Here is a 24,953-nt window from a genome sequence, read left to right as displayed (position 1 = left end):
GTTGGGAGGAAAGAACTCTAGGAAGTCAGGTGAGCTAAGAGAGGCTTCTCGGGATGACCTTGTGTCTCTTGTTCTGGTGTCCCAGGGAGGAGTTCAAGGGCTGCTGATTTAAAAAGCCATCAGCTTCTATCAAGAGGTTCGGGAGTGGACACTGATGGTATGGCCCAAATAGTGCTCCCATAGTCTGCGGAAAGTCCTCCTTCTTTAAGAAAAGCCAGTGAAATCCAAGTGAGGACTGACTGACAGCTGGGAAATACTCACCAGATTCCTTGGAGAAGACAAGCCGGCTGGGCAAAGGGGCTGCCTTTGGGGTGGGGAAGAGGGGTCCCAAGAGGTGCTAGTTTAGGGTGTTTCAGGGGAGCAGGAGCGCAGGCATGCTGGGTGGGGGGCACGCCAGGGAGGGATGATGGACCAGGATGGAGGTCAAGGCCTGTGCTCGGTTTTCCCAGGGGGAGGGCAAGCCCACCCTAGGAATGGAGGTCTTTGACTAGCAAGAACTGGATCCCTCAGAGCGTCGCGCTGGGAGGACCCTACAGCCCGCCCCAGACTTGGGACACTTGGGGAAACTTTCCAGACTGGCTTGTGCCGAGCCTCTGGCAGCGGACTCCACGGAGCTCCAGGCCGGACGAGGATGCAGACCGGGCGTGCGGGCGTGTGGGTGTGTGCATGAGCGTGGACTTGGAGCGACACACACTCACACACACACACTCACACGCCCGCACCCACTCAGGGCCCTCGGCCGCGTCTCCCCCGACCTTCGTCCCCAAGCAAGTTGCTTTCTCGGGACGGTTCTCCGCCGGTGATTTCTCACACCCCACAGCGGACAAGGGTCGCAGCGCTCTGGTCCCCTCCCGCCCGGGAAGGGGATGGGGAGAGGGCGCCCCGGGCTCTTACCGCTTGGCCGGCCGAGTGCGCGCGGGAGCCCCGGGTCCCGCCCCGCCACGTCGGCAGGACCGGCGGGGACGCGGCCGCAGGGGAGGGACCGGCCAAGCTGCCCCGCCCCGGGCCGCCCTCCCCCGCCCCTGCCCGGCCCCACTGCGCCCTGACCTGCTGCGAACTCCGAACTCCGCTGTCCCAGATCCGTGGTCGGGGCAGAGCGCAGGGTCCCCTGCCTTCCATTACGAAGCACTGGGGGAGCCTTGCACGTTGTAAGGAGTCCCCTAGCCTCACCGTGGGATTTCCCGGTTCTAAGTTAGGTGGAATTCTCTGACCACGTCAGCGATGGGAGTGGGATGTGATTAGAAACAAAAGTAAAAAGAATCAAAGGAGCCATGCTTTCTAGAAGGCCAGCTTGGAAATGTGGATCAAAGCCCAAATTCATTCTCTTTGGCCTGGGAATTGCACATTTGGCGTGGAAAATGTATTTGTCCAAAGCAAACAAAATCTCCTCTCCTCTCCTCTCCTCTCCTCTCCTCTCCTCTCCTCTCCTCTCCTCTCCTCTCCTCTCCTCTCCTCTCCTCTCCTCTCCTCTCCTCTCCTCTCCTCTCCTCTCCTCTCCTCTCCTCTCCTCTCCTCTCCTCTCCTCTCCTCTCCTCTCCTCTCCTCTCCTCTCCTCTCCTCTCCTCTCCTCTCCTCTGCCTTCGCCCCACCCCCCCTCTCTGATGGCAGCAGGGGGTAGGGTAGGGTGGGGCGGAGTGGGATGGGGTTGCACCACTTAGTTTCTCTGTGTCGCCCTGGCTGTCCTAGAACTCACTCTGTAGACCTGGCTGGCCTTGAACTCAGACCTCTGCCAGCCTCTGCCTGGGATTAAAGGTATGTGCCTCCAAGGTTTGACTGGTCACCATTTCTCATGCGCGCCCTCCTTTCTGGTTTTCTCTCTCTTTTTAGGCAGCTTCCGTTTGTGTGTTTCTTTCCTTTGAGGAGTTGCTTGTGCATTTCTGTGCAGTTGCAAACAATAAACACCTATTAGAATAGAACTTTGTGTGCTTGGGGGGATTTTTCACCACCCTGGAGTTCTCAGTTTTAAGTAGTCAGTTGTTGGTATGACGGTTTGTATATGCTTGAGCCAGGGAGTGGCACTATTAGGAGGTGTGGCCTTGTTGTACTGGGAGTGGCCTTGGAGTAGGTGTGTCACTGTGGTCATGGACTTAAGACCCTCATCCTAACTGCCTGAAAGGCACTGCTCTGCTGGCAGCTTTCAGATGAAGACTTAGAACTCTCAGCTCCTCCTGAACCATGCCTGCCTGGATGCTGCCATGCTCTCGCCTTGATGATGATGGACTGAACCTCTGAACCTATAAGCCAGTTCCAATCAAACGTTGTCTTTTTAAGAGTTGCCATGGCCATGGTGTCTGCTCTCAGCAGTGAAACCCTAAGACAGTTGACTTCTGCTAGTTTGTTGCCCTTTTCTTTTTTCTTTTTAGGAAGATGAGAAAAAACGTTCGGAGTGGGAGGGGCTCTGAGGGGGGCCATTCAAGACTGATAGTTTTGGATTTCTAAGCTAGTTCAGGTATTTGCATTTGCTTCCATTAGCTTCGTTTGTTTGTTTGTTTCCCTCTGATAGTGAGACCACTCAACGGGGCTGTAAGTTGTGCCTGGTCCACCCTGTTATTGGTACTGAGTGTTCTGAGCCCTTAGACCCTGGTTCTCACTGGTTGCTGACAGGTTGTATCGGGTGCTTACTATGGTATGCTACTTCTAAAGCCTCTGAAGAGCACCTTGGCATGTGACAGCAAATTTTATTTTATTTTAAATCATATAATGAGACAGTTTGAAAATCTCTTTCTACTGAAAAGCCATTAATTTTCTAGTCTGATTTTCACAAAAGTATGTCAACTTCTTTTTAAGAGTTTTGTGAGAATATGTCATTCCTTTGAATTTTAGAACATTCAAATAATATGTGATATGGTATAGCCTACAGTTTTTTTCCTAATTTTCTATATCCATCAGTGAATTTGAACACATTAATATTATGTATTCAGTCTCAACTGAAGAAAGAATTCCTGTACCTAAAAATTAAATAGATTATTAATTCAAAATTTAAAAAAAATGACAACGACCTCATTTTTATCCCTTTAATATCACCACTACCATCATCATCATCATCACCACCACCACCATCATCATCAATCACCGCTATCACCATTATTATCACCATCATCATCATTTTGTCAGGATTAGGAGTAGACACAGGAATATATATATATATATATATATATATATATATATATATATTCTACATTCCTAACCTTTTTTAATTTTTTCATCTTATTTTGAGACAGGGTCTTGCCAGGTTGTCCAGGTTGTTCTTGAACCGGTTACTAGCTCAGGCAGGTCTTGAACTTGTTACTAGGATTGCAGGGGTGCGCCATTCGATCACTACCATTTTTAAGTGCCTGGATATTCTACTGTGGTTCCTTTCTACACACACACACACACACACACACACACACACACGGCAAGAAGAATGAAGCAGAAGAATTGCACGTTTGAGACCAGCCGGGACCACACAGCAAACTTGAGGCCAGCATGAACTGCATAGTGACACCGTGTATCAAAAATTTTTTAAAAATTAAGGCAAGATTATGGCATTTTTTTTCCTTCCTGGTAACCGTTGTTTACTGGTAACCGTTGTTCTTGGCCAACATGGGTCAGTCAAAGCATTCTACTACAGTCGACATCATATTTTGTTTATATAACAATGTATCTGATCAGTCTACCATTAGGTCACTTTGGGTTTCTTCCTTACATTTTCCCTATGGGATAAAGAAATTGAAGCTAATTAAGGCTAATTATTTATTTACTTCATTTTTTTCCCAAGACAGAGTTTTACTGTATAGCCCTGGCTATCCTGGGACTCTCTTTGTAGACCAGGCTGGCCTCAAACTCAGAGATCTGTGTGCCTCTGCCTCCCAAGTGCTGGAATCGAGGGTGTGTGCCATCATGCCCGGTTTTTATTTTTATATTCATAGAAACTCTGGAAAGTCATCTGGATGTGACTGAGGGCAGAAACCAAGGTTGGTTGAAGTAGAAATTTTAAATCCCGAACGAGGGGGTTTCTACCCTGCCTTTGACCATTTAGTTCCCAGATAAGACACAAACAACCTTTACATTTACAATGCGTCTTAAACAGCACAAGAGCAGGGCAGGTATCTACCCTCCATGCTGTTAGAATCTACTTTCCTATCGATAACCTCGAATTATCGCTCACTGTGTTCCATCTGGGCTGCTTAACTCCTATTGGCCAGCCCACAGGGCCATGCTTTCTTGACTCCTAACCCACAGTGGCTTCTTCTTCCTCCTCTTCTCCCAAGCCTGGGAAACCTAAACCCCACCTACGTCTCTCCTACCCAGCTTTTGGCTGTTGGCATCTTTATGAGGCAAGGTCACTTAGGTCTATGTGCAGACTCCAGGTCTTGGGGCCCGAATTTAGCATTACAATAGACAGTAAAAGACAAAATCTCAACAGCTGGTCTTTGTAAATTGAGGATTTAAACCCTCATCTAGTGCTTGACTCCTGTACCCTACTTTCTACTTCAAAAAATAGAGCACAGAGCACCCCCCACACACACACACACACTCTACCCCAGTCCTAAAACCGTGACTCTTACTAAATTGTGTCTCAGGTGGAACAGGTATGTTTCAATGACCCACAGAAGTCCGCATCCTAGAGACGGCCATTGCCTCTGCTGTAGCTGTCTGTCCCTCTGCAGAGGTCAGCAGCTCAGTCAGACAGGGAGTGTTTCCTTTTTCTCTTTTGACCCAAACATGCTTATGCAGCAAGGAATTTTCACCCAGACAATCCTAGCAACACGGTTCCCTGTGCTTCTGCCAAACTGTAATTATGCCCTTAGAGTTCAAAGGCAGCTACATCCAAGCCAGCCTGGTCTTTTTCAGATGGTTTACGTTTTTGCAAGGAAGTTTTTTTCATTGATTTAAAATATCTTGAATTGTTTAAAAACATATAGAGAAGTCAAAGATAACAGGTTAAGTACTCACTTGTGGGCACAAAAGGGAGATTGTACCATGACAATGCTAAGAGGTGTCAGGTTTTACTTTTTTTTTTTTTTGACATATTTATTTTAGAACCTTTATTTCAAAGGAAAAAACATTAAGGATCTGCGTGAAAGCCCTTTCCTTTCTTTCCTTGCTTTCTCTGAAGAGCATCACTGCACTGAGGTAGGTAGTTGTGAGTCTCTTCACCCGGACTGGTGTGTGTTTATTGCCAATATCCTTACCTATAAATGTATAACAATTATTTAAAATGCTACAAATGATTTAAATAATGACCAAATAAATCTGTAAATGATTTAGAAATTTACAAATAGCTATAGAAACTTGCTAATTCAACATTAACTTCTTTGTTTATTTGACATAGGGTCTCAGGTATCCCAGGCTAGCTTCAAACTTGTTATGCAGACAAAGATAACCTTAAACTCCTGATTCTCCTTACCCTACCTCCCAAGTGCTGAATTACAGGAATTCTCCACTATACCCAAGTTATAGGTGCTGGGAATCAAATCCAGGGAATCTTGCATGCTAGGCAGTCACTCTACCAGCTGAGCTGCATCCCCAGTCCTAACATAGCTTTTTCTGAGAATCAATCATGTTCATACATGTAGCTCTAGGACACTCATTTTTGGTATCCTTTAGACATCTAGTCTATGCCACAATGTAGCAATTTCCTGGTTAGTGGATCTTTCCTGTGCTTTGTATTTTACTCACTTATAGAGAATGTTGCAATAACTGTCTTTGTATATATTCTCCTCCAAGAGGTTAGGAAGAGAATAGTTGGGCTGCCTTTATCAGACATGTCTCAATTGCTGTCCATTGTGATTCAGCATGGTTGAAGAGTTTATTCAACATTTTTCCTTTTTCATGTGTGTATGTGGTATGTGTGTGTGTATTTGTGTGTGTACACATTTGCATGTATGTGTGCACATGTGAGGGAGTGTGCATACATGTGGGTACATGTGATATGCAAGCAGAAGGTGGATGTTGGGAATCATCCTCAAATGCTCTCCTACCTTGGTCAAAGAGACAGGACCTATTGTCCAAACCTGGAATTCACTGATCTGTCTAGTCGCCACAGCCGCTTGCTCTGAGAATCCCATCTCTGCCTTTCAAGGCTAGACTTACAGGTGGGTTGCCAAGCCCATCCAGTGTTTACTTGGACTCTGGGGATCTAAACTCCAGCCCTCACACTCCTTTGGCAAGCACTTTAACCACTCACTGAGTAGCCCCCCCAGGCTTTCAACACAACTTTTCAAAAGCATGCATTATGTAGCAAGTAATGCTGCTTCTACTGGGCGGGGGGTGGGGTGGGGGAGGGAGCTAACTTGATAGCACACTAGGAGAAATAGAGGTTCTGTAGAACCTGTAAGGCCCAGAGCGTGGTGGGTGAGAGGATTGGGGTCCATCTATACTTTTGAGTAGAAGAGAAGCCTTCACATTTTTTAATAGAAAAGTCATGGAACTATTTCACTTATCCCTGTGACCCAGAGATGGGGATGGTGCCCTTGACCTTAGCTATCTCATCATCAAAACAGAAGACCTGAGACAGAAAGGACCCAAGAGGGTGGGAAGGAATGTCAGTGAGCTCACAGAGAACTCAAGAAAAGGGGCTGGAAGATGGGTGACCAGAACACCCAGATAGAGAACCTTTCAGGATGTTTCAACCAAGGTGGGTGATGGTGGTGTACACCTTTAATGCCAGCACTCAAGAGGCAGAGGCAGGTGGGTCTCTGTGAGTTCAAGGCCAGCCTGGCCTAAAGAAAGAGTTCGGGACAGCCAAGGCTACATAGTTAGTCTTGAACTAACTCCAACCAAAGATGTTTCAACCACATAAAATGTTGCTTGATGATTCAAAGGAGATGAAAATGAAACCTGAGCCTTTTATTTGGCACCATGATGGTCAGTTAGTGAGCTATCTCTCTTGAGCAGCAGGGATTGGTGTGTATCTAATGAAACAGGAGGAGAATAATTAGTGACAGTGAATGGGGGAAATAAGTCAGCGGTGTGAGGAGGACCAAGGATGAGGAGACTGTGCCTTCAAGTAAGAGCTTTGCTTTTTAGAGGTGAAGAAAACTGCAACATCATGTGAGGGTCAGAAATCCCACACTAGGGAAGAATAACATTGGCATTAAAGCAGTGTCTTAGCTTGGGTTTCTATTGCTGTGAAGAGACACCAGGACCAAGGCAACTCCTATAAAGGACAACATTAAATTGGAGCTGGCTACAGTTTCAGTGTTTTAGTCCATGGTCATCATGGCATGAAGCATGGCAGTGTGCAGGCAGACATGGGGCTGGAGGAGCCTTAAGTTCCACATCTTGATCTCAAGGCAGTCAGGAGGAGACAGGGCTTCTATACTGGACAAAGCTTGAACACACACACACACACACACACACACACACACACTCATGACCTAAAGCCCACCTCCACAGTGACACACTTCTTCCAACAAAGTCATACCTACTCCAACAAGGCCACACCTCCTAATAGTGCCACTCCCACGGGCCAAGCATTCAAAGACATGAATCTACTGGGGCCGTTCCTAGTCAAACCACCACAAGTGGAGAAAGGATAATTGCAAGAGAGATTTACTGTGTAGACAAGGCAAAAGTGAGTCTTCTGCTCCACAAGGGAAGGACAGAGCTGTTCAGGTCAACTGGCAGAGCTTAGCAGACTGTAAAGCACTGCTCTTCTGAAGAGGCCTATCTGTGCAATATGAAGCATCATCAGCTAAAAATGAACAAGGGAGAGTGATGTCAGGTAAGTAACAGAGGACAAGGGTGGGCGTGAGAAAGGGTAGGAGGGTGTTGGGCCAGGGGAGGGTGGTGGAAAGCTGGTAGAATGGCACCTCCTTTAGGCCAGGACACAGTCTGAAGTCCACATGAGACCAGCCCTGGGTAGCGTCAATATTTACTGGCAACTCTGCTAAGTCACACTGGCAATGTGGTCCTGGGAAAACAGTGACTTAATTTGGATTGAGGAGAGAGGAGTGAGGTCGCTGAGAATGAACGCAGAGGTATAATGAAGGGGTGGCCCATGATGTTTCTGGTCAGTGCAGTGAGGCTGGGGACTGTTGGCATCAGAGGGAAAGACTTGAGCTAGAAATAGAAATCAGAATGCTTACAAGCCAGATCATGGCTGGAGCGTAGCCACTGGTGTTAACAGCATCTTGGGTACAATCAGGGGTGTTCTATAACAACTACCAAAACCTGAATTAGTGAAGGGCTGGTGCTCAACTTAGTGAACCAAACACCAAACCTGAAACATCAGGCAGAATGGTAGAGATCAGTCTGTGATTGATTTCAAGGACTGGTTTCAAATGCTGGAGGGAAAGACAGAGATGGGGAAATCAGAAAGTCAAGGGTAGATGCCTCCAGGGTCCTGTAAGGATGCAGCTAGGAGCCAGACACCACGCTAGTATGCAGGTCTCACTGCCCAGGTCCTCCTAGAGTCATGAGAAGAGCTTCAAAAATGGTGTCAACGTCTGGCTCCTCTGAGCCGTTTTAACAAATTGGGAGCCCAGGAAGTGTTGGTAAGCTCCTGTTTCCTAACATTCTGACTTATACTTGGTATCCCTGAGTGTCCCGTTCTTTGTCTATCGCAGGAGTGTGCACTGAGTAGTGTATGAATCTATATCTTCCCACAGGCAGTGAGGATGCTTGGCTGTGTGCTTTCTCATGTTAGACCCATTTCTAGCGCCCCCACCCCCAAATCCATCTGATTATATTCTTGGCTTAATTTGCACCCGCTCTTTGGGTTTCTCAGTCACATTTTTATTGATGTGTGGAAAACCTGATATATTTTGGATACCATTACATGGTTGTATGCACTACAAATACCATTTTAATTCAGTCCGTGGTTTGTCTTCCCCACAAATTCAACAGCAAATGTTAGGTTTAATATCAGTACTTGATAATGTTTTGCTTCTGTCTGAACTGGGACAGGATACTAGCTGGCTTTAGGTTATATTATCTTATTTACCCCACTGTGACATTTAAAAAAATTAAAGTAGCATAACACATAAAATTGGATAGGGTGGCACATGCTTGCAATGTCAACCCCGTGGAGCTGAGGCAGGAGGATATGAGACCCACTTGTAAGATGCTATCTCATAAAATATGGAACATCATCTATGGTATTTTTTAAAGGACAAAGGGGGATAACATGGTGAATGGGACTCTCTCTTAGTTTTGCTGGAAGATAAGAGTTCTGAAGAAAAGCATTGTATGTGTTCCAGTGTATGTATGTGATAATGCTACTAGTCTCCTGTAGCCGACATAGGAAATTTCCTTTAGCCACATGGCTTAAAACAACAGCAACATGTTCTTCTTATGGCTATAGAAGTCAGACAGTTGGAAGTGAAGGCAGGGTGGTGCTCCCTCCGCCTTCTGGCTGCAGGCATCCATCGGCTTCTGACTCTGAACGTGAGTTCCGGCTTCTGAGTCAAATGGCTACCTCTCTGAGTCTCCTTATGTGAGACTTGGGACCTGGCACACTGTGATGTTGAGCACAGTCTTGGGGCAGCCTGCCCCTGACCAGTCCATTTCTTAGTTACTCCTGAACCAGTGTGAGGTGGGGGTAGAACACTTATCTCCCAGCACCTTTATGAGTGTTGGTAAGTACTTGTAAAGTGCCCAGAGTAAAGCCGGCAGGATGACGAGCCCTGTATATGCGTGCTAGGCCATGGTTCTGCATCCTGGTTTACTTCATGGGATCTCAATGTTCTATGATCTTTCTACTTTTCCACGTGAAAACATGGCTTTCACAGAATCCAAATCTCCCACTCTCCCCGCACCATTTTTTTTTTGTCAGTTATCATTCCAGCTGCTTGGTATTCATTATCATCCCTAAAAAAACCCACAACTCTGACTGTTCTGTAGATGAAAAAATAATCTCAGTGAGGTCACACAACTTGCCCAAAGCTGCACCGTTGGCTAAGGGAGGCGCTCGGCCCAATGTGTTCTCTTTTCTGCTCCTTTTCCTGTCATGTGGTCCCTTCCATGTGAGTTGCCCAAATGTCATCATAACTGTGCAATACAACCGAGACGCCAGTCATGTGACCACTCTTCAGTGCTAGGCACACGTATGTGTGTGCCTGAGTGCGTGCGTGCGTGCGTGCGTGTTCGCTCAAGCTTGTGTGTGTATACCTCTGAATCATGAGGTTTCTTAAGAAGCAGGCCCAGTGTTGCCTGCAATCCCTTGCATCTCATTGCCTCCTCTCCCGTCTGCCTAGGTCTCCAGTCGGGTCCTGATGTCTCCCCTCATTTGCTCCCTCCACACACTAGTTGCCAGCTTTGCCCCATCACTCCTTGCTGAGCCTCCCCAGTTCGGAGAAGACTTCCTCTTATGTTTGCTGAGTGACGATGAGCGGTAAGATCTTCTTCTTCTTTCCCGCCCCCCCCCCCCCCAAAGCAGAAGTGGTTTCCAGCTTATCATTGGCCAACTCACAGTCTTGGTAGGTTGTTTGTTTGTTTGTTTTGCAAAGACGAGATGATGGTAGCCAGAGAGATCAATTAGGAGACGATCATCTAGTTAAACGAGTGAGAAGCCCGGGTACAGGGACACCTGCTCAAAGTGTCTGCCCTTCATCCTCGTTGCCTTTCAGCCTTGACTAAACGTGTTTCTCAAACTCTAAACAATCTTTAGAAAACCAAGTTCTAAGCTGCTCTGGAAGAAGACCAGCATCACTTGCTCTTCCCGAATTAAGAACTGAAGCTCCCAGTAGTAGCGAATGTTGACAAACTGTAGAGGCTGGCTAAATGTGTATTAACACTGAAACTTCTCTTGAAAACCGGCTTTCCAAAAAGCACACCATGAGCTTTAAGCTTATTTTGTTTTTAAAGTATCTCTGCCAGTCCCAAGATGCTGAAACCTTGCTCGAATGACAGTGGTGATTTTGTAGGGGAAATATGAAGGATTGTCACAGCACAGAAGTGAATCTCCTAACTTCTATCCTGGTGGCAATTTAAAATTCAGTCTGAAATAAAAACAAAACAAACAACAAAAATAAACAAAAATAAAAACCAAAAAGCAGACAAAACATACCTTAAATAAATAGTCCTAGTAACACCAAAATGTTCATAATCTGCTTGTTTATATGAATCTAAAGATTGAAGCAAAGATTTATAGACTGCAGCTCAGAGCCCCTCTGCTTTGGAAGGGTTTTATACACGGGGTAATTCCAACGGGTACCAAGAGATGGCGCCAAACCACTCTTAAGTACCGTGGTTCCCAGGCTCAGGACTAGGGTTGGTCAAGCAACTTATTTTTTCAGAGTAATTCAGAGAAGGAAGTCTTGGTAAGTAAGAAGGCTTTTCTGGATTTTTCAAATTACTGCGTTGATGTTTCAATCGAGAAAGAAAATGGTACCGTCAGTGCTGGAAATAGGTAACATATCTTTGAAATTTTTACAAAACGATTTTGTGGTGGTGTTTTAAAGCGTGGCTGTCGTTTGGACTCCCTAAGAACTTTCTGTGACTTTCGGGTAGACAGACAACAGCTGGCATTTCAGCGGTAGCCAAGGAAGTGAGCTGACTTCTGTGACTTTTCCTGTCCCCCTGGTTTGGGCTGGTTTCTCCTTTCACGAAGTTTGTAGTCTTTTGTGGTCGTGACAGCACACTGGGCTGTGTGTATAGAAACAGTGTTCTGTTTCCTCGACACGTGGTACTATAATCTTTTATTGGTCTGTACCTCTCACTAATTTATGAGCGTTTTGGAGGAAGGATTTAATTCTGTCCCTCCTATGTGAATTCGTTTCCGCTGCGCTAGTTTTTGCCGTGCCCTTTGTCCACAGAGGAATCTGAATAAACATTTGTTGGAAGTGACTGAGATCAGATTCCCAAACTCTTTGTAACTTTGAATCCAGCCAGAAGCTGGCACTTGGCCTTCAAACCCAAAGTTTGACAGAGCCAGGTTTCTCTTGCGCTTGTGTTGACTTGATTACAACACCCCTCCCTTTCTCGTAGCTTTAATTTTTACAGCGCTCCCTCCATCCGCCACCACTTTTGGTTTTGTGGTTGACTATTCTTTTCTCTTTCACTTTCTGTTTGATGTATTAAGCAAATTCTTATTGTCTCCCCATTCCTTTAAAATAAATAAATAAATAAACCTTCCCCTTTGTCCCACCCATGCTACCTACGAATTCATTAAAGACTGGGGCTGTGTGCCAGAATGTGTACGCTAGGAACTCCTCGAGGTTCTGAGCATCCTCCAGGATGCGCATATCCATGTGGGGACATGGCGGCTGAATGACAGTCCCCTGAACATAGACACGCAAGCTGCCAGGGGGGATTTGTAGGAGGGGACCTCATCCGAGAATATCCATTCTCTGCTACCTTGTTGAAGAGGTTGGGCCCTCTTTATGTGTGTATTTATATCATAAATAATACAAGCATGCTTGCATATAAAACTTTTTTTTTGATTTTTAATATTTTTATTACATATTTTCCTCAATTACATTTCCAATGCTATCCCAAAAGTCCCCCATAGCGCCCCCCACTTCCCTACCCACCCATTCCCATTCTTTTGGCCCTGGCATTCCCCTATATTGGGGCATATAAAGTTTGCAAGTCCAATGGGCCTCTCTTTCCATTGATGGCCGACTAGGCCATCTTTCGATACATATGCAGCTAGAGACAAGAGCTCCGGGGTTCTGGTTAGTACATCATGTTGTTCCAACAATAGGGTTGCAGATCCCTTTAGCTCCTTGGGTACTTTCTCTAGCTTCTCCATTGGGAGCCCTGTGATACATCCAATAGCTGACTGTGAACATCCACTCCTGTGTTTGCTAGGCCCCGGCATCGTCTCACAAGAGACAGCTATATTTGGGTCCTTTCAGCAAAATCTTGCTAGTGTATGCAATGGTGTCAGCGTTTAGAAGCTGATTATGGGATGGATCCCTGGATACGGCAGTCTCTAAATGGTCCATCCTTTCATCACAGCTACGAACTTTGTCTCTGTAACTCCTTCCCTGGGTGTTTTGTTCCCAATTCTAAGAAGGTGCACAGTGTCCACACTTTGGTCTTCATTCTTCTTGAGTTTCATGCGTTTAGAAAATTGTATCTTATATCTTGGGTATCCTAAGTTTTGGGCTAATATCCACTTATCAGTGAATACATATTGTGTGAGTTCTTTTGTGATTGTGTTATTTCATTCAAGATGATGCCCTCCAGGTCCATCCATTTGGCTAGGAATTTCATAAATTCATTCTTTTTAATAGCTGAGTAGTACTCCATTGTGTAAATGTACCATAATTTCTGTATCCATTCCTCTGTTGAGGGACATCTGGGTTCTTTCCAGCTTCTGGCTATTATAAATAGGGCTGCTATGAACATAGTGGAGCATGTGTCCTTTTTACCGGTTGGGACATCTTCTGGATATATGCCCAGGAGAGGTATTGCTGGATCCTCCGGTAGTACTATGTCCAATTTTCTGAGGAACCGCCAGACTGATTTCCAGAGTGGTTGTACAAGCTTGCAATCCCACCAACAATGAAGGAGTGTTCCTCTTTCTCCACATCCTCGCCAGCATCTGCTGTCACCTGAATTTTTGATCTTAGCCATTCTGACTGGTGTGAGGTGGAATCTCAGGGTTGTTTTGATTTGCATTTCCCTGATGATTAAGGATGTTGAACATTTTTTCAGGTGTTTCTCTGCCATTCGGTATTCCTCAGGTGAGAATTCTTTGTTCAGTTCTGAGCCCCATTTTTTAATGGGGTTATTTGACTTTCTGGAGTCCACCTTCTTGAGTTCTTTATATATATTGGATATTAGTCCCTTATCTGATTTAGGATAGGTGAAGATCCTTTCCCAATCTGTTGGTGGTTTTTTTGTCTTATTGATGGTGTCTTTAGCCTTGCAGAAGCTGTAGTTTCATGAGGTCCCACTTGTCAATTCTCGATCTTACAGCACAAGCCATTACTGTTCTATTCAGGAATTTTTCCCCTGTGCCCATATCTTCAAGGCTTTTCCCCACTTTCTCCTCTATAAGTTTCAGTGTCTCTGGTTTTATGTGAAGTTCCTTGATCCACTTAGACTTGACCTTAGTACAAGGAGATAGGAATGGATCGATTCGCATTCTTCTACATGTTAACAACCAGTTGTGCCAGCACCATTTGTTGAAAATGCTGTCTTTCTTCCACTGGATGTTTTTAGCTCCCTTGTCGAAGATCAAGTGACCATAGGTGTGTGGGTTCATTTCTGGGTCTTCAATTCTATTCCATTGGTCTATTTGTCTGTCACTATACCAGTACCATGCAGTTTTTATCACAATTGCTCTGTAGTAGAGCTTTAGGTCCGGCATGGTGATTCCACCAGAGGTTCTTTTATCCTTGAGAAGAGTTTTTGCTATCCTAGGTTTTTTGTTATTCCAGATGAATTTGCAGATTGCACTTTCTAATTCGTTGAAGAATTGAGTTGGAATTTTGATGGGGATTGCATTGAATCTGTAGATTGCTTTTGGCAAGATAGCCATTTTTACAATGTTGATCCTGCCAATCCATGAGCATGGGAGATCTTTCTATCTTCTGAGATCTTCTAGAATTTCTTTCTTCAGAGACTTGAAGTTTTTATTATACAGATCTTTCACTTCCTTAGTTAGAGTCACGCCAAGATATTTTATATTATTTGTGACTATTGAGAAGGGTGTTGTTTCCCTAATTTCTTTCTCAGCCTGTTTATTCTTTGTGTAGAGAAAGGCCATTGATTTGTTTGAGTTAATTTTATATCCAGCTACTTCACCGAAGCTGTTTATCAGGCTTAGGAGTTCTCTGGTGGAATTTTTAGGGTCACTTATATATACTATCATATCATCTGCAAAAAGTGATATTTTGACTTCATCTTTTCCAATGTGTATCCCTTTGATCTCCTTTTGTTGTCGAATTGCTCTGGCTAGGACTTCAAGTACAATGTTGAATAGGTATGGAGAAAGTGGACAGCCTTGTCTAGTCCCTGATTTTAGAGGGATTGCTTCAAGCTTCTCACCATTTACTTTGATGTTGGCTACTGGTTTGCTGTAGATTGCTTTTATCATGTTTAGGTATGGGCCTTGAATTCCTGATCTTTCCACGACTTTTATCATGAATGGGTGTTGGATCTTGTCAAATGCTTTTTCCGCATCTAACGAGATGACCATGTGGTTTTTGTCTTTGAGTTTGTTTATATACTGGATTACGTTGATGGATTTCCGTATATTGAACCATCCCTGCATCCCTGGGATGAAGCCTACTTGGTCAGGATGGATGATTGTTTTGATGTGTTCTTGGATTCGGTTAGCAAGAACTTTATTGAGGATTTTTGCATCAATATTCATAAGGGATATTGGTCTGAAGTTTTCTATCTTTGTTGGGTCTTTTTGTGGTTTAGGTATCAGAGTAATTGTGGCTTCATAGAATGAGTTGGGTAGAGTACCTTCTGTTTCTATTTTGTGGAATAGTTTGTGAAGAACTGGGATTAGATCTTCTTTGAAGGTCTGATAGAACTCTGCACTAAACCCATCTGGTCCTGGGCTTTTTTTAGTTGGGAGACTATTAATGACTGCTTCTATTTCTTTGGGGGATATAGGGCTGTTTAGATCATTAACCTGATCTTGATTCAACTTTGGTACCTGGTATCTGTCTAGGAACTTCTCCATTTCATCCAGGTTCTCCAGTTTTGTTGAGTATAGCCTTTGGTAGAAGGATCTGATGGTGTTTTGGATGTCTTCAGGATCTGTTGTTATGTCTCCTTTTTCATTTCTGATTTTGTTAATTAGGATGCTTTCCCTGTGCCCTCTAGTGAGTCTGGCTAAGGGTTTATCTATCTTGTTGATTTTCTCAAAGAACCAGCTCCTTGATTGGTTGATTCTTTGAATAGTTTTTCTTGTTTCCACTTGGTTGATTTCACCCCTGAGTTTGATTATTTCCTGCCGTCTACTCCTCTTGGGTGAATTTGCTTCCTTTTGTTCTAGTGCTTTTAGGTGTGTTGTCAAGCTGCTAATGTGTGCTCTCTCTAGTTTCCTTTTGGAGGCACTCAGAGCTATGAGTTTTCCTCTTAGAAATGCTTTCATTGCGTCCCATAAGTTTGGGTATGTTGTGGCTTCATTTTCATTGAACTCTAAAAAGTCCTTAATTTCTTTCTTTATTCCTTCCTTGACCAAGGTATCATTGAGAAGAGTGTTGTTCAGTTTCCACGTGAAGGTTGGCTTTCTATTATTTATTTTGTTATTGAAGATCAGCCTTAGTCCATGGTGATCTGATAGGATGCATGGGACAATTTCAATATTTTTGTATCTGTTGAGGCCTGTTTTGTGACCAATTATGTGGTCAATTTTGGAGAAGGTACCATGAGGTGCTGAGAAGAAGGTATATCCTTTTGTTTTAGGATAGAATGTTCTGTAGATATCTGCCAGATCCATTTGATTCATAATTTCTCTTAGTTTCTCTGTGTCCCTGTTTAGTTTCTGTTTCCATGATCTGTCCATTGGTGAAAGTGGTGTGTTGAAGTCTCCCACTATTATTGTATGAGGTGCAATGTGTGCTTTGAGATTTACTAAAGTTTCTTTAATGAATGTGGCTGCCTTTGTATTTGGAGCATAGATATTCAGGATTGATAGTTCCTCTTGGAGGATTTTACCTTTGATGAGTATGAAGTGTCCCTCCCTGTCTTTTTTAATGACTTTGGGTTGGAAGTCAATCTTATCAGATATTAGAATGGCTACTCCAGCTTGTTTCTTCATGCCATTTGCTTGGAAAATTGTTTTCCAGCCTTTCATTCTGAGGTAGTGTCTATCCTTTTCTCTGAGATGAGTTTCCTGTAAGCAGCAAAATGTTGGGTCTTGTTTGTGTAGCCAGTTTGTTAGTCTATGTCTTTTTATCGGGGAGTTGAGTCCATTGATATTAAGAGATATTAAGGAAAAGTAATTGTTGTTTCCTGTTATTTTTGTTGTTAAAGTTGGCATTTTGTTCTTGTGGCTGTCTTCTTTTAGGTTTGTTGAGGGATTACCTTCTTGTTGTTTCTAGGGCGTGGTTCCTGTCCTTGTATTGGTTTTTTTCTGTTATTATCCTTTGAAGGGCTGGATTCGTGGAGAGATAATGTGTGAATTTGGTTTTGTCGTGGAATACTTTGGTTTCTCCATCTATGTTAATTGAGAGTTTGGCTGGGTATAGTAGCCTGGGCTGGAATTTGTGTTCTTTTAGTGTCTGTATAACATCCGTCCAGGATCTTCTGGCTTTCATAGTCTCTGGTGAAAACTCTGGTGTAATTCTGATAGGCTTGCCTTTATATGTTACTTGGCCTTTTTCTCTTACTGCTTTTAGTATTCTATCTTTATTTAGAGCATTTGTTGTTCTGATTATTATGTGTTGGGAGGTATTTCTTTTCTGGTCCAGTCTATTTGGAGTTCTGTAGGCTTCTTGTATGTTCATGGGCATCTCTTTCTTTAGATTTGGGAAGTTTTCTTCTATAATTTTGTTGAAGATGTTTGCTGGTCCTTTGAGTTGAAAATCTTCATTCTCATCCACTCCTATTATCCGTAGGTTTGGTCTTCTCATTGTGTCCTGTATTTCTTGGATGTTTTGAGTTAGGATCTTTTTGCATTTTACATTTTCCTTGATTGTTGTGCCGATGTTCTCTATGGAATCTTCTGCACCTGAGATTCTCTCTTCCATCTCTTGTATTCTGTTGCTGATGCTCGTATCTATGGTTCCAGATTTCTTTCCTAGGGTTTCTATCTCCAGTGTTGCCTCATTTTGGGTTTTCTTTATTGTGTCTACTTCCCTTTTTAGGTCTAGTATGGTTTTGTTCATTTCCATCATCTGTTTGGATGTGTTTTCCTGTTTTTCTGTAAGGACTTCTACCTGTTTCATTATGTTATCCTGTTTTTCTTTAAGGATTTGTAACTCTTTAGCAGTGTTCTCCTGCAATTCTTTAAGGGATTTTTGTGCTTCCTCTTTAGTGTCTTCTGCCTTTTTATCAGTGTTCTCCTGCATTTCTTTAAGTGTGTTATTAAAGTCCTTCTTGAAGTCCTCTACCATCATCATGAGATATGCTTTTAGATCCGTGTCTAGCTTTTCCGGTGTGTTGGGGTGCCCTGGACTGGGCGAAGTGGGGATGCTGGGTTCTGATGATGGTGAGTGGTCTTGGTTTCTGTTAGTAAGATTATTACGTTTACCTTTTGCCATCTGGTAATCTCTGGGGTTAGTTGTTATCGTTGTCACTGTTTAAAGATTGGAGCAGAAGCTGTGTTCCACTCACCAGCAGTCCCAAAATCCTGCGGCGGGGGTCGTGGATAGCTGGCGGTTGTCAGGCAACCCTGCGCTCCAGCTACCCCGGTGCTGATCCGGCTGGATGAGGCCTGTGGCCCTACTCAGGCAGGTTTCTGCTTCCCTAACTAATGCAGTCTCAGGTCCCGCGCGCAATTGGATTGGAGCAGAAGCTGTGTTCCACTCACCAGAAGTCTTAAGATCCTGTGGGGGGTGTTGTGGGTAGCTGGCGAGTGTCAGCCGACCCTGCGCCCCAGCTGCCCCGGTGCTTTTCTGACCGGAAGAGGCTTGTGGCCCTATGTAGGCCGGATTTCTCTCTCCCCAACCAGAGCAGTCTCAGGTCCCGCGTGATTGGACTGGAGCAGAATTGTGTTCCCCTCACCAGCAGTCCCAAAATCCTGCGGCGGGGGTCGTGGGTAGCTGGTGGGTGTCAGGCAACCCTGCGCTCCAGCTACCCCGGCGCTGATCCGGCCGGATGAGGCCTGTGGCCCTACTCAGGCCGGTTTCTGCTTCCCTAACTAATGCAGTCTCAGGTCCCGCGCGCAATTGGATTGGAGCAGAAGCTGTGTTCCACTCACCAGAAGTCTTAAGATCCTGTGGCGGGTGTTTTGGGTAGCTGGCGAGTGTCAGCCGAACCTGCGCCCCAGCTGCCCTGGTGCTTTTCTGACCGGAAGAGGCTTGTGGCCCTATGTAGGCCGGATTTCTCTCTCCCCAACCAGAGCAGTCTCGCATATAAAACTTTTTTGGCGGGGTATATTTTAAGAGAGCTTAAATTGATTAGTTCTTTGAGAATTTTGAACACTGTTTTCCTTCGCCCCTTCCTAACTCTTAACCACCCACCCACCCGAGTGTCCCCCCACCCCACCCCCGTCCAATCCCATCAAATCCAACTTGTGCTATCCATGTATTCTTGGCTATGTTGCCTTATATTGGACTGAGTTAGACTTACCAAAGGCTCCTCCTCTCCCGGCAACCCTCAACTGCCTCAGCTCGGAGTGGGACATTATGCCCGCCTCCACACTCCAAGCTGCAAGTCTGTTAAAGACAACTTTTTCCCATTATTTTATTTATTTATTTATTTATTTATTTATTTATTTATTTATTCATTCACTCATTCATTTACATTACATGCCAATATCAGCTCCCTCTCCTATATCAGTTCCCCCTAAGGCAGCTCCTCTTCCAACTTCCCCCTCTCCTCGTCTGAGATGGGGGACCACCCCCATATCACTTCACCCTGGCACATCAAATAAAGACAGCTTTTTACAAGATTGTAAGAGATAATAGCCAGAGACCCCAGAAGATGTTAAAAGTTTTGAAATTTTAGAAATACTTGAAACTGTAAGAAAGAAAATTAAATTAAGCCCCGATCCTGGCACCACTGCTATTTGCATTTGGCATAATTTTTTCACATTCTCCCCCCACAGGTTTTGTGATGCTGTAATCTGTATTCTTACAAATTAGAGTCTTGGTGTGTGTGCAGTGCGGTAACCTTCCTTCCGTTCACTTAATGTTATATTGCAGGATTTTTTTTTTTTAATGCAGTGACTGAGGTTGTATGTCATGCCGCGTTGTGAATGAACCGTCATTTTCTACCCTAGCCATTCTGATCGTTCCGGTTTTCATCACGGTGTGAGCATCCCCACAACCTCATCGTCCTGTGGACCTCTACTGATCCCTCCAGTGAATGCTCAGCCGTGGAATTGCTGAAGTAAAGAGCAGCACATTTTAAAGGAATTTACATAAATTACCACATTACCCAGTGGAACTACGCTAATTTTTCAGACTCATTTGCTTTGTTCCCACACTTAACTTTATAATTTCCTCACATCTTGAATTTATTGATACCTAGAGCTTCCACTCGATCAAGCAAGAACTCCCAACATGCTTCAGTTTCATTCTTTTTTTTTTCTCCCAACATCTAATAATTCCTTCATAATCCTTGGCAAAGTTGTCCCAATTTCTTCTAAAAATATTTGTCATCAATATTTGCTGTGGCTCAGCAGTAAACATTACTACACTTTTGCTAATTATTTGTTCGTTTTCTTTTAAGAAATCTATTTGTTTATTGTTATATGTCTGAGCATTTTGTCAGTCCTACTGGTGTTGGGAGTGGCATGTAAGAACAGCGTGTGTGTTCATGATCACTGAACTGTCTCTCCAGCCCCTGCCTTGCTTCTTCTTATCTTTCTTTTTTGGCAGTACTAGGGCTTGAACATAGAACCTCAAGCATGCTAGACAAGTCTTCTATCACTAAGCCACTAGGAGTTCATTCTGGAAGCTCCTTGCCAGGGCATTCAATTTCTTTCTCTGAGGATTGGACCCATTCTCCCAGGGTGTAACCATGGATCTGGTCTCTACACCTTCTAGCACTTCTTTTGTGGTTTCTCTTTGGCCCCCTATGGTGGGTCTTAGGGAAAATTCCCTTCTTGGCCTTCTATCCCACTCAATGGGGCTATTTTTACGATTCAGCTCGTCCAAAGAGTTCACCATTTCAATCACTGGAGTGTTCAAGAGTCCATTCCTTTCTGTCTCAGACTCTCACCTTGTTCTGAGGACAGACAGTATGTCGTCCGTCCTATTCTTTTATCTGTTTCCCGGGTGAGTTTGAGTCCTTGTTTCTGTGAAGTTGGCTCTTTGCAGGATTGTGAGTCTGGTTGTACAATCCAATTCTGGGGATCTCAGTGAAAGTGCTTGCTACCCTGATTAATGAAAAGATGGCTCAACACAGTCCGCTCTGCTGCTGCGGTAACAAACCATTGATAACTCTGCGCCTCAACATGAGGGACATTTATTGTTCTACAGTTCCACGATGCATCTTGTAGGTCTTTAATCAAGACATCAATAAGGCTGAATTCTTTCGACGTGCTGTTGAGGATCAAGCAATTCAACCATTTCTAGAAGCGGCCTGCATTTGTGGCTTTTCCTATGGCTTGAATATTGATCTACAGGATTCACATGCTAGAAACTTAACCACCAAAGTCATATGTAAATTACTTTTGGAGGCAGGACCTTGGGCAGCACCATCATAAATGGATCAACCTTTTTATGGACTAATAAATTAAAGAGACATAAAGGGAGTAGCTTGTTACAAGACTCTCCCCCCTCCCCCGCCTTATCTCTTTCATCATGTCATGCTCTGTATGACATTAGGGCTTTGCAAAGAGTCACCACCAACAAGGGGTTTCTCACCAGATGCATCAACTCTTGGCCTCTTAGCTTCCAGAACTGTAAGAATTATTCTTTACCAGTTTCCCAATCCCTGGTATTATGTTATAACAACAAGAGAACAGATGAAAGTGGAGACCTTCCTCCAGTGATGGAACCTGCCAGGATCTGAATGCTTCTGTTTCCCTGAAATGTGTATACCAGACACCAAACTGTCAATGTGATAGCATTAGGGAATGGGTTGGCGGGGGGGGGGGGGGAGGGAGGGAAGAATTAAGTTGTGGAGACTTGATTGACTTCCACAGTCTTTTGCTGGCTTCTGTCCCCTGATGTGACTCAGATATTTTCTCAGATCTGTTCAGAGCCCCCATGGTATAGATTCTCGAGTGTGTATGTGTCTTGATACCCCTGGGCCTCTTTGCCCCCTCTGCCCTTCCTCCATCCCCTCTCCATTTCTCTTCTTGCTGCTTCCCCTTTGTGCATATCCTCTCTCCTGTTCTCTTACTTCCCTGTGTCTGTTGTTCATCCTTTGCTACCTCTGGTTCAGGTGGCTGCAGATCATATATTTGTCTTTAAATTTTGGATTTTGACAAACATCACCCTGAAGGCTGCTCCAGCCCCGAGAAAGCTCTGCATGGGAAAGAAACTTGAGGCCCCTAGAGAATCCTTTAGGAATCCCCAAGACTAATCAAAACAGATAATCACGGTACTTGGATTAAAAGTTCATATTGTTCCCTGTGGCTTCAGACCGAGACAATATCACATAAAAAATGGGGGTGGTGATGAGTGCAGGGTGGGAGAAGAAAGCTCTCAGAATCTTGGAAATGGGAAGCTTAAAATTCACCACTTAATCTTTATTCACCCTAAAGTCTGTCTTATTTCTAGAGCTTGGACCCAAGTAAAAATGCTGTGAAGAATGGTAAAGTCCCTCTTGGATAGCCTCTGCAACATGAGCCAAGACAGAAAACCCATCGTGGGGAGTTTCCACTTTGTTTGCACCCTGGCCTTAATAGTCGGAAGCATGGCCCCGTTCTCTAATGATCTTGAGTCTATGGTAGACTATTCAAACAGGAACCTTACTCATGTCCCCAAAGACCTGCCACCAAGAATAAAAGCCTTGAGTCTGTCTCAAAACTCTATATCTGAGCTTCGGATGCCTGATATCAGCTTTCTGTCAGAGCTGAGAGTTCTGAGACTCTCCCACAACAGGATACGGAGCCTCGATTTCCATGTATTCTTGTTCAATCAGGACTTAGAATACCTGGATGTCTCACACAATTGGTTGCGAAACATCTCTTGCTGCCCTATGGTGAGCCTGAAGCATCTAGACCTCTCTTTCAATGACTTTGATGTGCTGCCTGTGTGTAAGGAATTTGGGAACCTGACGAAGCTGACTTTCCTGGGATTAAGCGCTGCAAAGTTCCGACAACTGGATCTGCTCCCAGTTGCTCACTTGCATCTAAGCTGCATTCTTCTGGACTTAGTGAGTTATCACATAAAAGGCGGGGAAACAGAAAGTCTTCGGATTCCCAACACCACCGCTCTCCATTTGGTCTTTCATCCAAATAGCTTGTTCTCTGTGCAAGTGAACATGTCTGTAAACGCTGTAGGACATTTACAACTGAGTAATATTAAATTGAACGATGAAAACTGTCAAAGGTTAATGACATTTTTATCAGAACTCACCAGAGGTCCAACCTTATTGAATGTGACCCTCCAGCACATAGAAACAACCTGGAAGTGCTTGGTTCAACTTTTCCAATTCTTTTGGCCCCGACCGGTGGAGCACCTCAATATTTACAACTTAATGATAACTGAGAGGATCGACAGGGAAGAATTTACTTACTTGGAGACAGCACTGAAGTCACTGACAATAGAGCACGTCAAAAACCAAGTGTTCCTCTTTTCAAAGGAGGCGCTATACTCAGTGTTTGCTGAGATGAACATCAAGATGCTCTCTATCTCAGACACCCCTTTCATCCACATGGTGTGCCCGCCATCCCCAAGCTCATTTACATTTCTGAACTTTACCCAGAATGTTTTCACTGACAGTGTTTTTCAAGACTGTTCCACCTTAAAGAGATTGGAGACACTTATCTTACAAAGGAATGGTTTGAAGAACTTTTTTAAGGTAGCTCTCATGACTAAGAATATGTCCTCTCTGGAAACTCTGGATGTTAGTTTGAATTCTTTGAACTCTCTTGCGTATGACAGGACATGCGCCTGGGCTGAGAGCATATTGGTGTTGAATTTGTCTTCGAATATGCTTTCAGGCTCTGTCTTCAGATGCTTACCTCCCAAGGTCAAGGTCCTTGACCTTCACAACAACAGGATAATGAGCATCCCTAAAGATGTCACCCACCTGCAGGCTTTGCAGGAACTCAATGTAGCATCCAACTCCTTAACTGACCTTCCTGGATGCGGGGCCTTCAGCAGCCTTTCTGTGCTGGTCATCGACCATAACTCAGTTTCCCATCCCTCTGAGGATTTCTTCCAGAGCTGTCAGAATGTTGGATCCCTAACAGCAGGAAACAACCCATTCCGATGCACATGTGAGCTGAGGGACTTTGTCAAGAACATAGGCCAGATAGCAAGAGAAGTGGTGGAGGGCTGGCCTGACTCTTACAGCTGTGACTACCCAGAAAGCTCTAAGGGAACCGCACTGCAGGACTTCCACATGTCTCCATTGTCCTGTGATACTGTTCTGCTGACTGTCACCATCGGGGCCACTATGCTGGTGCTGGCTGTCACTGGGGCTTTCCTCTGTCTCTACTTTGACCTGCCCTGGTATGTGAGGATGCTGTGTCAGTGGACACAGACCAGGCACAGGGCCAGGCACATCCCCTTAGAGGAACTCCAGAGAAACCTCCAGTTCCATGCTTTTGTCTCATACAGTGAGCATGATTCTGCCTGGGTGAAGAACGAATTACTACCCAACCTAGAGAAAGATGACATCCGGATTTGCCTCCATGAGAGGAACTTTGTCCCTGGCAAGAGCATTGTGGAGAACATCATCAATTTCATTGAGAAGAGTTACAAGTCCATCTTTGTGCTGTCTCCCCACTTCATCCAGAGTGAGTGGTGCCATTATGAACTCTATTTTGCCCATCATAATCTCTTCCATGAAGGCTCTGATAACTTAATCCTCATCTTGCTGGAACCCATTCCACAGAACAACATTCCCAGTAGATACCACAAGCTGCGGGCTCTCATGGCACAGCGGACTTACTTGGAATGGCCTACTGAGAAGGGCAAACGTGGGCTGTTTTGGGCCAACCTTAGAGCTTTGTTTATTATGAAGTTAGCCTTAGTCAATGAGGATGATGCGTAAACTTGAAGCTTGGGTTTCCAACTTAATAAACTGTCAACCTGGGCTCTCATGAGCACTGTGGTTTTAAGTTCCTACCTGGAGGTACTTCTGTTGTGGTGTCTTAGTTTGCTTTGTGCTTATGATAAATAACATGTTTAGAAGTAGTTTATGAAGGTGCTAACTTCATTAATGGACTTGCCCACTGCTGAGTTCACAGCTGAATGGACAATTAGCATGGGGCCCTGATTGGAGGAAGTTGGTCACTGCGGGCTTGTCTTTGAAGGCTG

General features: G+C 44.4%; 2 protein-coding genes across 6 annotated transcripts in view; one reads left to right on the top strand and one right to left on the bottom strand.

Annotated features, from left to right (window-relative positions):
• The window catches only part of Fam114a1 (family with sequence similarity 114 member A1), a 71,199-nt gene extending 70,257 nt beyond the window's left edge, over positions 1-942 (bottom strand). For 2 of the 3 annotated variants that reach the window (XM_021162251.2, XM_021162252.3), the window contains exon 1: positions 895-942. The gene's annotated coding sequence lies outside the window, so the exon portion shown is untranslated. The remainder of the gene's footprint in view (positions 1-894) is intronic. The other variant, XM_085836711.1, reaches the window with a different exon arrangement.
• Positions 943-7,931: 6,989 nt separating this feature from the next.
• On the top strand, positions 7,932-24,729 carry Tlr6 (toll like receptor 6). 3 transcript variants are annotated; one of them, XM_029476998.2, is made up of 3 exons: positions 7,932-7,967; positions 10,185-10,321; positions 22,242-24,729. In XM_029476998.2, exon 3 carries the CDS (start codon positions 22,273-22,275, stop codon positions 24,685-24,687), a length of 2,415 nt encoding a protein of 804 aa, XP_029332858.1. In that variant the 5' UTR covers positions 7,932-7,967; positions 10,185-10,321; positions 22,242-22,272; the 3' UTR covers positions 24,688-24,729. The 3 variants fall into 3 exon arrangements, with proteins under 3 accessions (XP_029332858.1, XP_021019100.1, XP_029332860.1); XM_021163441.3 differs by lacking the exons at positions 7,932-7,967; positions 10,185-10,321 and adding an exon at positions 11,185-11,249; XM_029477000.2 differs by lacking the exons at positions 7,932-7,967; positions 10,185-10,321 and adding an exon at positions 11,263-11,338.
• Positions 24,730-24,953: the final 224 nt, after the last annotated feature.

Source organism: Mus caroli, unplaced genomic scaffold, assembly GCF_978045245.1.
Source record: "Mus caroli unplaced genomic scaffold, Mus_caroli_1 scaffold_4, whole genome shotgun sequence".
NCBI lineage: Eukaryota > Metazoa > Chordata > Mammalia > Rodentia > Muridae > Mus > Mus caroli.
Note: the sequence above shows the minus strand (reverse complement) of the source record. Positions and strands in the feature narration are given on the sequence as shown.

Bases quoted from the DNA above. Each gene is read 5' to 3' on its own strand.
- Tlr6 (XM_029476998.2), top strand. From the start codon at position 22,273: ATGGTAAAGTCCCTCTTGGATAGCCTCTGCAACATGAGCCAAGACAGA.